This window comes from Fundulus heteroclitus, unplaced genomic scaffold (genome assembly GCF_011125445.2).
Source record: "Fundulus heteroclitus isolate FHET01 unplaced genomic scaffold, MU-UCD_Fhet_4.1 scaffold_426, whole genome shotgun sequence".
NCBI classification, from domain to species: Eukaryota; Metazoa; Chordata; class Actinopteri; order Cyprinodontiformes; family Fundulidae; genus Fundulus; species Fundulus heteroclitus.
Genome location: NW_023396842.1, coordinates 73358 through 86652, shown reverse-complemented (window position 1 = coordinate 86652; position 13295 = coordinate 73358). Strand labels below are relative to the sequence as shown.

General features: G+C 41.2%; 1 protein-coding gene across 3 annotated transcripts; it reads left to right on the top strand.

Annotated features, from left to right (window-relative positions):
- Window positions 1-688: 688 nt before the first annotated feature.
- Window positions 689-12971, top strand: LOC118556315 (angiopoietin-related protein 5-like). 3 transcript variants are annotated; one of them, XM_036131369.1, is made up of 8 exons: window positions 689-750; window positions 1604-1638; window positions 1784-1858; window positions 1945-1972; window positions 2072-2163; window positions 8859-8976; window positions 9271-9456; window positions 11473-12971. In XM_036131369.1, exons 3-8 carry the CDS (start codon window positions 1790-1792, stop codon window positions 11769-11771), a joined length of 792 nt encoding a protein of 263 aa, XP_035987262.1. In that variant the 5' UTR covers window positions 689-750; window positions 1604-1638; window positions 1784-1789; the 3' UTR covers window positions 11772-12971. The 3 variants fall into 3 exon arrangements, with proteins under 3 accessions (XP_035987262.1, XP_035987263.1, XP_035987261.1); XM_036131368.1 differs by lacking the exon at window positions 689-750 and having other exon boundaries at window positions 1342-1638; XM_036131370.1 differs by lacking the exons at window positions 689-750; window positions 1945-1972; window positions 2072-2163 and having other exon boundaries at window positions 1341-1638; window positions 1784-1885.
- Window positions 12972-13295: the final 324 nt, after the last annotated feature.

Sequence of the window (13295 nt, the reverse complement as noted above, 5' to 3'; positions counted from 1 at the left end):
ATCTAGACAAGACAAAACTCAAAGCAGCCAGAGAACCTAAGGCAGGAGAGTGAAATAACTTAATCTAATAACATAAACCAGAATATTACACAGACTTTTTGGGGGAGTATTAAAGAGAAAGTTACTAATATGAGAAAAAAAGTGCTAGGACAATAAAGTAAAAATAAAGACAAAAGTGGTAATGTTATGAGAAAAACGTCATATTATGAAAATTAAGAGGGAACATTTCCAGAATAGTCACAGTTTGCAGAACTATTTCAGTCCTGGAGTAATAGGGCCAGGTTAGATTATTTTAATTATTTTTATTCTTTCCGAGAATAAATGGGATACGAAAATAAACTTGTGATATTACAAAAATAAAAATATTACGAATACAAAGTATATTCTGAGATTAAAGTCCCTCTGATACTGTTTAAGTGACTGAGTAACTGCAGATTTGCCACATTTAACATGGCGGACGCTCTGACGCATCGCAGCATAGGCAGAACCCGCCCAACGATGCGTCTACGTATATAATGTCTATGGTGAATCCTTTGTTCAGTCTTTGTTTGCTGCGGGAGTTCATGGAGTGACCAGCAAAGAGCTCCTTGCTTATACGTTGTAATAATTTCTACGCAGTATTCAGATTAAAGTGTTGAAAAGTTGAGTTTGAATCATCCTCAGATGGTGTTTAGTTAAAGTCTGCGTCCTTAAGGAGGAGAAAAGAACCAGTTAGTGTGTTAGGGCACACTCTGGACCTTATCATGAAAGGTAGGACATCTCAAAATTTTGAAAACTGTATTGATATTAACTATTTTATTCAAATTAAAAGAAAAAGGACCAAAAAGAAAACAGCTGCTTCATTCCCAAGCTACTTTTCTTAAAAAAAAATATTGCATGCTCTCCCTCTCTAAGAGTATAGAGCAATACCAAACATAATTAGAGTGTTCCAAGTCTTGCGCCATCATGACACACAACTTTCTGTTTCTGTGTCACCACATGATTGCAGTGCAAGACAGCATTTGAGTCAATCTGTTCACAGTACATATTAGTGAACACTCAGAATTTCCTGACAGGACAGAGGTAATTGTTTCTGGTCTTAGTAAGGAAGGTTTGGATCAGAGAAAAGAGATGAAAAATTTCTTATACAAACCCTTTTTCATTCAAAGAAAAACACTCAATATCTGTCCAGTTAAACTGGACTCCACAACATCCAGACATCCAGTCTTCAGTTTTGTTTGGCTGGCAATGTTTCAGGCTTCATGAACAATGCATGCCTCTCTTGTTAGTCAACCAACCCAGGACTGTTTACTTTGGGAGGTTTGGCTAAACGAGGCAAGAAGAAATGAGCATGGAAGTGTTTCATAGCAGTAATTTTTTTAAACTAAACTAATTTGAACAAATTTTTCTTGGGAATTTGAGAGACCTATTTTGAGAGGGGCGTAGGTTAAAGGCTGTTTTCTTTTGGCTGAACAGTGGAGGTCTGTGCCAATGCCTGTCTGTTGCTCTGATGTTTTTACCACAGAGTATGATCTGGGCAAAAGGGGAGGAGATTTATGGGTACTGGGAAGGAGGTTTGGTAGTTTGTCTGCTGTATAAAGCTGTTGCTGCATTTGTTTTGCAGTTTGAGCTTGGGTACAAGGTTCAAGCCACAGGCAGGTAAGTAATAAACCATTATCAGCTGTGCCTTGTGATTTCAACCGTTTGCATGCTGACAATTTTCTGAGAAAATGCTGTCAAGTCTTTTTATTTCTTTAAAACCATAAAATGCTGAAATGTTACGTTATATATTCTGTCACTTCAGGTCAAAATGAAGAGTGTGCTCGGCTATTGTGCTCTCATATTCACACTTCTTTTGAGCTGCTCAGTCCAGGCTGCGGTAAATATGACTCAGCTTTGTCTGTTGGCAAGTAATGTTCTTATCTCATGTCACATTATTAAAAATTGTGATTATATTTCTTCTAGAAAAAGCAGAAAACTGTTTCTTCTCAAGGTAAAGAAATATGCCTATGATTACCATGCTAACTATAAAATACAAAGACACAAAATCTAGTTTTATGGTCATCCTTATGTCTAATCGTGTAAACTTCAGGTACAGACTGCACACAAATTAAGACTCAGTCTCCAGATGCCCTCAGTGGAGTTTATGTAATCCAGCCTGCAGGAGCCAACAATCACTTCAAGGTGACTGATTTAAACAATTTCTACTTAGAATTGTTTTTCTACTTCAATGATACTGCAATGATAACTGGATACTTGTATTTTATTTAATTTCCTCTTAGAATTAATAAGGTATTTTCAAAATTAATTGAACTGAATTGTAATAATATAAACATTTACAGTAATAGTAATAATTCAATTTTATTTATATAGCGCCAATTCATGAAACATGTCATCTCGAGGCACTTTACAAAGTGAGAATCAATCATATTATACAGATTGGTCAAAAATTTCCTATATAAGGGAACCAGTTGATTGCTTCAAAGTCCCGACAAGCAGCATTCACTCCTGAAGAAGCGTAGAGCTACAGGGAGAGTCGTCTGCATTGTCCATGGCTTTGCAGCAATCCCTTATACTGAGCAAGCATGAAGCGACAGTGGAAAGAAAAAACACCCATTAGCGGGAAGGAAAACCTCCAGCAGAACCGGGCTCAGTATATCATCTGCCTCGACGGCCTGTGGGTTACAGAAGACAGAGCAGAGACACAACAAGATAGACAAAAAAGCACAGAAGCAAACATTGATCCAGTAATCTGTTCTACATTAGATGATAATAGCGGGTGATCTGTCTTCCTTGGATGATGTCAAAGTTAACAGAACGTCAGACCAGGTGTGCCTACTACGAAGAAAAAAGAGAGAGCAAAAAGTTAAAAGCTGAAATGACGATAGTCATTTCAATGTAATGCAATACAAAACTGGAGAACAGTACACTGGAGAACAGTAGAAATCAGTAGAGTGAGAAAAATAGGCCCTGATGTCCTCCAGTAGCCTAAGCCTATAGCATCACAACTATAGAGGTAGCTCAGGGTAACATGAGCCACTCTAACTATAAGCTTTGTCAAAAAGGAAAGTTTTAAGATTAGTCTTAAAAGTAGACAGGGTCTCTGCCTCACGGACCAAAACTGGGAGTTGGTTCCACAGGAGAGGAGCCTGATAGCTAAAGGGTCTGCCTCCCATTCTACTTTTAGAGACTCTAGGAACCACCAGCAGACCTGCAGTCTCAGAGCGAAGTGCTCTGTTAGGAATATTCGGGGTATTCAGAGCTCTGATATATGATGGAGCTTTATTATTAAGGGCTTTTTACGTTAGAAGAAGAATTTTAAATTCTATTCCTGATTTAACAGGACGCCATTGAAGGGAAGCTAAAATTGCAGAAATATGATCCCTCTTGTTGATTTTCATCAGAACTCTTGCCGCAGCATTTTGGATCAGCTGAAGACTTCGAACAGCATTTTGTGGACTTCCTGATAGTAAAGAATTACAATAGTCCAGCCTTGAAGTAACAAATGCATGGACTAGTTTTTCAGCATCACCCCTGGAAAGAATGTTTCTAATTTTGGCGATATTCCTGAGGTGAAAAAAGGAAACTCTGGAAACCTGTTTAATATGGTATTTAAATGACATGTCTTGGTCGAAAACAACACCAAGATTTTTAACTTTATTACCAGAGGCCAATTTAATGCCATCCAGATTATTATGATGATTAAGAAGTTTATTTTTTGAGGACTCTGGCCCAACGATTACAACTTCTGTCTTGTCAGAATTTAAATGCAAGAAATTTAAAGTCATCCAGCTTTTGATGTCATCAAGACATGAGTGCAGTCGAAGTAATTGATTAGATTAATCAAGATTTATGGATAAGTATTGCTGAGTGTCATCAGCATAACAGTAGAAATGAATCCCATGCTGTCTGATAATTTTTCCAATCGGAAGCAAATATATAGTAAAGAGAATTGGTCCAAGGACTGAACCCTGTGGTACTCCACAGGTGACCCTAGAGTTTGAGGAAGATTTTTTATTAACATGACCAAACTGGAATCTGTCTGACAGATACGATTTAAACCAGCCTAATGCTTTCCCCTTAATCCCTACAGTATGCTCAAGTCTTTGTAGGAGAATATTGTGATCAACTGTGTCAAATGCAGCACTGAGATCTAACAGGACAAGTAGAGACACAAGTCCATTATCTGAGGCCATGAGAATGTCATTAGTGACCTCCACCAGAGCTGTTTTAGTGCTATGATGAGCTCTAAAGCCTTTAGGCCGTGGGCCAGAATCTGTACGATGACTTTTCGTATGAACTGTCAGGGGGCAACTTTCTTCCACCAGGATAAATTGCTACACATAGCAGTGATCTCAAAACACCAATGTTCCCACGTTTTCACTTGCACAGTAATAAGTTAAAGCCGATAAAAAATCTAAACTGTTGCGCTCCGGTCCAAGAGGTCACGTTATTCGTTTTTTGCTGCTCAGCCAATCAGATCGCTGTATTGTCAGCTGAGCGCGTTCAACCACGTCATCTTGGCGGTGCCCGTAAGGTGTTGTAAACATTTGTTTCCAGACGAAAAAAGTCAAATAGTAGCATTTTGTGGCGCCAGTTGGAAAAAATCTTTGTGGCAAGGAGAAAGAAATAGCCCAGTCCATCCATCCATCATTCATTTTATAACATGCTTTATCCCTGCTGGGTTCGTGAGTGGTGCCGGTGCCGATTTTCAGCTGTCAATGGGCGAGAGGCGGGGTAGGCTACAAAATGGACAGGTCGCCAGTCCATCGCAGGGCAGAAATAGCCCAGACTTTTGCCCAATTTACTGTAATATCACTGAGACCTGCTGCGCTAGGATACCACAGGCGACAGGTGTCGTGCCAAACGACTTATCCACGGCAGAATTTGTATCCCCTGCGTCTCTATATCTCTATATGGTTCTTGGTTGAATTAAAATCTTATTAAATCTGACAATTTTGGCTGTACCTTTATTCAGTGTTCATTTGATCACACGCAAAATCCGCTTTATATGATCCATTCATGTCTAGTAACCAAAAAAGAAAAAGAAAAAAGAGAACCAGCAGACAGCTGTGATGGACTCAGGAAGGTGGATTTTGGTTTAAGCAGACAGACATGCGACAATCTAATAAAGCTAATATTTTCGTGACACATCTGGAAATGACCACAGAGCCGTTTTCTTTCCGAGAATGTGTTATATTGAGTGATCATTCGAGTTTTAACCGACAGAGCAATCACTTATGATAGCACTAACAAGTGTTACATTTTCAGTTTTTTCACATTAACTGAACGATAATGTAACGACACCATTGCTATATTTCGCTAAGAAAAGTAAAACATCTTCATTTCCACGCCTAATAGGTTGGAAATGAGGCGGAGTTGACTGGATTCATTCTTCCAGCTGAATGCACTCCCGACGCTAGGGATACAAATTCTGCCGGGGATAAGTCGTTTGGCTGTGCTATATTAGTGCAGCAAGTCTCGGCGATATTACAATAAATTGGGCAAAAGTCTGGGCTATTTCTGCCCTGCGATGGGCTGCCGACCTGTCCACGTTGTACCCCGCCTCTCGCCCATTGACAGCTGGAGATAGACACCGGCACCCCTCACGAACCCAGCAGGGATAAGCGTGTTAGAAAATTAATGGATGGGTGGATGGATGGTCTGGGCAATTTTTTTTACCTTGCCATCAAGATCTTTGCCAACTGGCGCCAGAAAATGCTATTATTGGGCTTTCTTCGTCTGGAAACAAATGTTTACCACTCTTTACAGGCGCAGCCACGATGAACGGTTGAACGCGCTCAGCTGAATATACAGCGATCTGATTGGCTGAGCAGCAAAAAACGAATCACGTGACCGCTTGGACCGGAGCGCCATAGTTTAGATTTCTTTTCGCCTATAACTTATTAATGTGCGAGTGAAAACGTGAGGAACGTTTTGAGATACACACACACACACACACACACACACACACACACACACACACACACACACACACACACACACACACACACACACACACACACACACACACACACACACACACACGCATCAGAGACTGCACAGTCCAGCAGGGTTGCATAACAGAACATGGCTGGAAAATGAGTGTGTATGAGCTGGTGGCTTTCATTGCAGATCTGTTTATGAAGGCAATGGACCCAGTGTTGACACTATGAGGGATTTGTGGTCCAAAGACTTTGGGAATTCACGCATCAAAGCCACAATGCCTCGAAAACGGTTTCATGGTATGATGAATAGGGGCGGATTTAGGAAATTTGGGGCCCTAGGCAAAGAAAGGGATGGGGCCCTCTGAATTGTGAAAACAACACAGAACAGACCCATTAAACAGAAATTTTAATAGAATAGATATACATTATTTTTTATCCTTTTGTCCCTCTCTTATCCCTTTTCTTGTTGTTTTCCTCTATGTTTTCTTTTGTCCCTTTTTCTAGTAGACAAGCCATTATCTACTTATCTGTTCTCCATTTTTTATTTGAATGAAATAATAGCTAGAAGTAAATCTGTGCCCGTCTCCATTTCTTGGCAAGATCCTGTTCTTCACCTGGAGCGGTCCTCTCTGTACTATTGAGCAGCGTGCGCGATCAGACAGCTGATTGGCCAGACCTGGGTCATCTTCAGGAAATCCACTGTGCTGACTGCTTACCGGGTAAGCAGTCAGCACTGGATGATGCTGGACTCTCTCAGTCTGGTGGAACAACATCATTCTCAAAGCCTGGCTGGATAATCAGCATTATTAGCATTAATCAGCATTATTAGGGCGTATTTACCTAATGGTAAATATGCCCTAATAATCAAATATCTGCGCTTCGACAACAAAGACACTCGTTTGGAATGTGTGAAAACTGACAAATTTGCTGCAATTTCAAACATCTGGCAATAGTTTGTACAGAACTGTGTGTGTCCTACAGTCCAGGGCAACATATTCCTGTTGATGAGCAGTTATTTCCATCAAAGGTTCGTTGTCCCTTTCTGCAATACATTGCATTAAAGTCTGATAAATTATAAATTATATAAATTATATAAATAAATCTGTTAAGTTTTGGCTGAGGGAAAGACACAGTCTCAATAGGATAATGGGTGGGTAACAGTACAGATGTTGCAGAGAGGTGTGTTAAACTATGGCTCCGCTTCCTGGTCTGGACCCTGTTTTGTCAGCATTTAGGAGAAGCAATAAATCCGGCCAGATTCCTAAAAAGAAGAGCTGCACCATCCAAAGTAGGATGGATGTTGTCTCTCCGGATCAGACCAGGTTTTCCCCAGAAAGTTCGACAGTTATCAATGTAGCCCACGTCGTTTTCAGGACACCACCTAGACAACCAGCGGTTGAATGATGACATGCGGCTAAACATGTCATCACTGGTCAGATCAGGCAGGGGACCAGAGAAAATTACGGAGTCCGACATTGTTTTAGCAATTCACACACTGAAGAAACACCAACTTTAGTGACCTCCGATCGGCGTGACCGGGTGTCATTACCGCCAGCGTGAATAACAATCTTACTGTATTTACGCTTATCCTTAGCCAGCAGTTTCAAGTAAGATTCTATGTCGCCCGTTCTGGCCCCTGGCAGGCATTTAACTATGGTCCCTGGTGTCTCTAGTGCCTAGTTTCTGACTACTGAGCTCCCAATCACCAGGATCGGCTTCTCAGCGGGTGTGTCGCTGAGTGGGGAAAATTTGTTAGAAACGCAGACGGGTTGGTGGTGAACTGGGGGCTGAAATCTAGAGCTATGCTTCCTATGAACCTTCACCCAGCCGGCCTGGTTACCCGGCTGCTCGGGTGCTTCTGGAGGACCACTAAGTGAAGTAACGCTAGGTCTATGTGGCTCCGCTCTAGCAAAGGGGCGGCTATCAGCTGGTTTTTCCATAGCATGGAGCCGGGTCTCTAATTCTGACACCCTCACCTCCAAAGCTACAAAAACACTACATTTATTACAAGTACCATTATCACTAAAGGAGGCAGAGGAATAGCTAAACATCTGACACAGAGAGCAGAAGATATGGGGAGACTTAGTCAGAGACGGAGAAGCTGAAGTAATAGTAGGAGAGGAAGCCATTGTGGAGCTAAAGCTAGGCTAGGCTAAAGTTAGGCTAGCACCCTTTTACCACGCCAAGAGAGCAAACCATGTGAAACACGAGGAGTTCCCAAACGCGATGTGCAGCAACAGAAAATGTTTTAAAAGTGCTTATGTGTTAGAAACAGATGTTACAGCAAAGAGATTAAAGATAAAAGCGAGAGAATCTGGAGCAACAGCCCGTTGTTCACACCGTGAAAACAGGAATTGACACAATACGCCTTACCGCAAACAGGAAGTGACGTAATAATGATAATGTAATAATGTCATGATAAGTAGGTTAAAAGGTTTTCATCAATATGGTTCAGGTTAAACCGAAGACATTTTTACCCCTAATTTTCTTTAGCTACTTTGTTGAATTAAAGCCCCAAAGTATTAACGTGGAAATAAAATGCAGGATGGGGTTTAACCTGGCGCTAGTGAGGTGTACCTAATAAAGTGGTATGGAGTCTGCGTTGGCCCTTCAATGACTTTGTTCACGCTGACTGGATACTAATTATGCCCAGGCTCCCAGTGGGTTTCTTTTATGGGATTCACTGGGGTTGTCAATTGCAGAACTTGTTGGGCACACCATGTAGGTCTTAGCCAGGTCTCAAATTGACCAAGTTCAGAACCATTAAAGTATGCTTCAACAAAGTATTATTTTTAAGGGTACACAGATTTATGGAACCATGTTATAGTTTGCAATTATTAATAACTGTTATTTTGAAATCATACAAATCTCACATTCTAACAGGCGTGTCAACACTTTTGAGAGGCACTGTATTTCTTTCTTCTTGTTCAGGTGTACTGTGAGATGACATCAGATGGAGGTTGGACAGTGTTTCAGAGGCGCAGTGGAGGCTCTGTGTCCTTCAACAGGAAATGGGTGGCATATAAAAATGGATTTGGAAACCTCACAGGTATGTAAACTGAAAGATATCGAGGGTCTTTGTTAAATATTGTGGAAGGTCTTGAAATGGAATGTAAGACTAAAGTCCAACATACTTAATGTTGAATAGATTTTTAAATAATTTATAAATAGCAATTTTAGTTTTACACGAATGATGCAGAAGTGCAAATACTACTACTACTACTACTACTACTACTACTACTACTACTACTACTACTACAACAACTACTACTAATAATATTAATAATGATAATAACCAGTGGTGTAAAGTACACGGATCTTTGTGCTCACCTGAACCCCTCAGAAGATTACTGGCTGGGTCTGAAGAAAGTTTTTGCACTGACAAAGAAAAAATCAAAGAAGTGGATCTTGAGGGTGGACCTGTGGGACCATAAAGGTGGCAGTGCTTTTGCTGAGTACAAGAACTTCCGGCTGGGAAATGAGAAAACGGCTTTTAAACTCCATGTGGGGAAATACAGCGGAAATGCAGGTACATAAGCATTGTTAGTTTCCCTTGTTTCTCTTGAAAACTAGTTTTAACATTGATCAAATAATGTCTTAACATCTATCTTGTCTGATCTTGGATTTTTACAAATTCTAAGATCCTCTTATGAGATTTAATGAAACATTTAAAGTTTGCAGTGCAGGCCCCCCAAGCACCAACAGCTCACCCATTGCTTCTGCTCACTTGCCTAGTAATTTGCCATCACACTAAAGTGAGCTGTACCGATCCGTTGTGGTGAAGAGAGAGCTGAGCCAAAAGGCGAAGCTCTCGATTTACCGGTCGATCTACGTTCCTACCCTCATCTATGGTCACGAGCTTTGGGTCGTGACCGAAAGAACGAGATCCCGGATACAAGCGGCTGAAATGAGTTTTCTCTGTAGTGTGTCTGGGCTCTCCCTTAGAGATAGGGTGAGGAGCTCAGTCATCCGGGGAGGACTCAGAGTAGAGCCGCTGCTCCTCCACGTCGAGAGGAGCCAGTTGAGGTGGCTCGGGCATCTGGTCAGGATGCCTCCTGGACGCCTCCCTGGAGAGGTGTTCCGGGCACGTCCCACCGGGAGGAGGCCCAGGGGAAGACCCAGGACACGCTGGAGGGACTATGTCTCCCGGCTGGCCTGGGAACGCCTTGGGGTTCCTCCTGAGGAGCTGGCCCAAGTGGCTGGGGAGAGGGACGTCTGGGCCTCCCTACTAAAGCTGCTACCCCCGCGACCCGACCCCGGATAAGCGGAAGACGACGGACGGACGGACGGACGGACGGACTAAAGTGAGCTGTTGTTTATGAACAGTTTATACAAAGCTCTGTCAGTGCATCAAATTTTAACCTGTCTGTAAAATTTTATTATAATAGGTTTAACTCCAAACTTCAACCGGACCACTGTTATACATTTACAGTTGAAGTATAAACCCAGTAAACCTTTCCATGCTTCCAGCATCAGGGTCCACCTGCCTCCATGGCTGTGCGTGGGGCAAGCCCAGGCACAGAAATGGTGTTACGGCCAGTGGCCTTTTTGTCTGTTTTGTTTTTCTTTCTAATATGTTTGCAGGTGTAGTTGCATCTTCCTGCCAGCTGGTGCCACTGTGGAAACTTGCAAACATCCTGAAGTCTCCTCCTTGTTTACCTTCAGCCACTTCCTTTTACCATCATCCTCATTCTGGATTGGACACTCGCCTGATTGCCTCACCAATCCGTGGAGAGCCCTCCTTATTTAAACTCAGCTCTCCCATGCAATCAGGGCAGCGGTGTTCTAGAGCAGCATGCCACAGTACCGGTTGTGTTTTGTTTGTTGTAAAGTGTTTTTGTTTTACTGTAACACTCGTTTAACCAGATAATTGCAGGTTTTGTCACTCGTTAGGTGTTTTGCTGTGACACACTGTTTGAACCTGACAATGCTGGTTGTGTTACTCGTCCCCTGTTTTCTGTTACACTCTGTTAACCAGATGATTGTAGGCTGTGTCACTCGTTAGGCAATTTGCCGTGGCACTCTGGTTAAGCCTTTCAGTTGCTGTTTGTGTTACTCGTTTTCTGTTTTCTGACACTTTGTTAACCTGACTATTGTAGGCTGTGTCACTCGTTAGGCAATTTGCCGTGGCACTCTGGTTAAGCCTTTCAATTGCTGGTTGTGTCACTAGTTGGATGTTCTGTCTTGTGGTTTATTTTAGTGTTGATGCTATCAACACATTATTTCTTGTGGCCTTGAGTCATCTTTGGGTTTCTTTTGTTGTTTAGGTCCTGTCCTTTTAGATAGTGTACTTATTGTTTCTATCATTTTTGTTTCTATAGCCAACTTATCAATAAATTGTTAAATTTTTTTTCATACGCTTTTGTGTTGGCTTTTTATGTTACCTCCCCTGGACCCCTAGACCTTTGGGGTCGTAACAGATGGGCAACACAAATGTCATGCATATTCCTAGCTGAAGTTATGCAGTCGCACAGCTGTGACGGTGGGTGTACTGCAACACCAAATGAATTTTTGTTTTCTAAAAAATCTCTTCTCTATCCTATAGGTGATGCCATCCGTGGGGCCTATCGTGGCATTGACCAAAATGGCTTTGGCTTCAGCACCATCGATCGCGACAATGACGGCTGCTCTCCGTGCATCTTTGGCGACATTGCTGAAGCAAAGTGTGCCTTTTTAAAAGTAGGTGGTTGGTGGTACAGCCGGTGTGGCTCTGCCGGTCTAAATGGTGAATGGCACCCTTATGGAGATCACATCGGCTGGGCTTCCGGTCTCCACTGGCTCACCTGGAAACCTCCCGCCCCTTATTCAGCCAAGGCCACAAGAATGATGATGAAGTCTATGTGAGAGAGAAACTAGCGACCGTATAAAGTTCAAACCAGATGTTTCCACACTTTGCATGGGAAGTCATCACCTTTTTTTTTCTTATTGCTCTAAATTGAAAGTTTATTTCTGGTTTTTAGGTCAATTGGGATTACCAAAGCTATTTTAAATTTGCTAAATGTCAAACTAATCAGACACAGTAATCTCTAGAGATGATTTGTTTAATATTTGTTTAAAATCAGGTCTGTATATCTTTGCTCAAATGTTTTGGGTATTCTTCCACAAGCTTCTTACTACAATTAGGTAGAATTTTGACTCATTCCTTCAGGAAGAAGTGATGTAACGATGAGTCAAGTTTACTTACCCACACCTTTTTATCTTAGTGCGAAAAGACTTTGCTGTCTTTAAGTCAACATAAATGTAAAATACTTTATTTTTTGTTTTATCAGACCACGGGAGTTGTCATAAAATACTAAGATCACGGTCATGGCATTGTCATCCAGGCTTTCACAACAGTTTAAATGTTTTGTAATTTTACTGTATGTAAACTTTTGATTTTGAAGAAAGTAATTAACACAATTTTCTTATTGTGGCATTTACCAAATAGAACTTTTGGTTGTCCTAACTTACCTAGAACAATAAAAGTGAAGTCTGATTTAATGTCAGACAGATATGTAAATGTTTGGTTTCAACTGTACATCCTGGCCTTCAAGATAACGTGCATTTTCAAGATATGCTTTTATTTACTTAAAACGGCAAGTACTCCTTTCTTGAGTGTTTTTCCACATGCAACTTATCTGCCATATGCCATGTAAACTCCTATTTCTACTTTAGCTGTTACTTGTTCTCATATACATGGTCTTTGAACATGGCCTGTACTTATCAAAAGGAATGTTTGAAATAAATGTCAGGCATGCTTTCTAGTTACACAGTACAAACCTTTTTGTCACTATCCTGTTGTGTGCAATATCCACAATCCTGCATTTTGTGACCAAAAAGATTATTTTTGTCCAAACTGGTTGTAAATTAGTAAATGCCAATTTAAGACTCGAGTTTATTTAAAGTTGTGTTTTGATGGGTTCAAATCCTGGCCACAGCTTTTTTCAAATAGAGTTTGAATGTTTTCCAGTGCATCTGTTGGTCTCTCCCTGCACTCCAGTCCCCACTGAAAAGATGGCCATGGTCCAAATATATGCATAATATACAATAAATGGTAACTCAATATCTCCCCTATGTAGATGTGTGTGTGTGTGCACAGTTGTGTTTGTGTAACTGTGTGATGGATTGGTGATTAATCCTTGGTGCACACTGTCTGTTGACTTGAGTGCTGTAGATAGTCACTAGTCCTTTGTAAACCCTCAAGAACTAAGTAGGTATAAAAAATCTGTGAAAAAATTAGTACAGCCCATGAAACAGTCCTGATGTGAGCATCCTTTCTATGATTTTAGCAGTCTCATACAGCTTTGTGTATGTAATTCGACTTTTGCTAAGCCAGTTAATTCAGGGTTTTAGAAATGTCTTTATGCACAGCTCTCCTAAAGATGCAAT

What these genes read in the sequence shown, in the direction of transcription:
- LOC118556315 (XM_036131369.1), top strand. Translation starts at nt 1,790, where the DNA reads ATGAAGAGTGTGCTCGGCTATTGTGCTCTCATATTCACACTTCTTTTG. An exon ending in GCTGCTCAGTCCAGGCTGCG is followed by an intron (nt 1,859 to 1,944) that starts GTAAATATGACT and finishes TATTTCTTCTAG; the next exon opens with AAAAAGCAGAAAACTGTTTC. An exon ending in TGGATTTGGAAACCTCACAG is followed by an intron (nt 8,977 to 9,270) that starts GTATGTAAACTG and finishes TGAACCCCTCAG; the next exon opens with AAGATTACTGGCTGGGTCTG.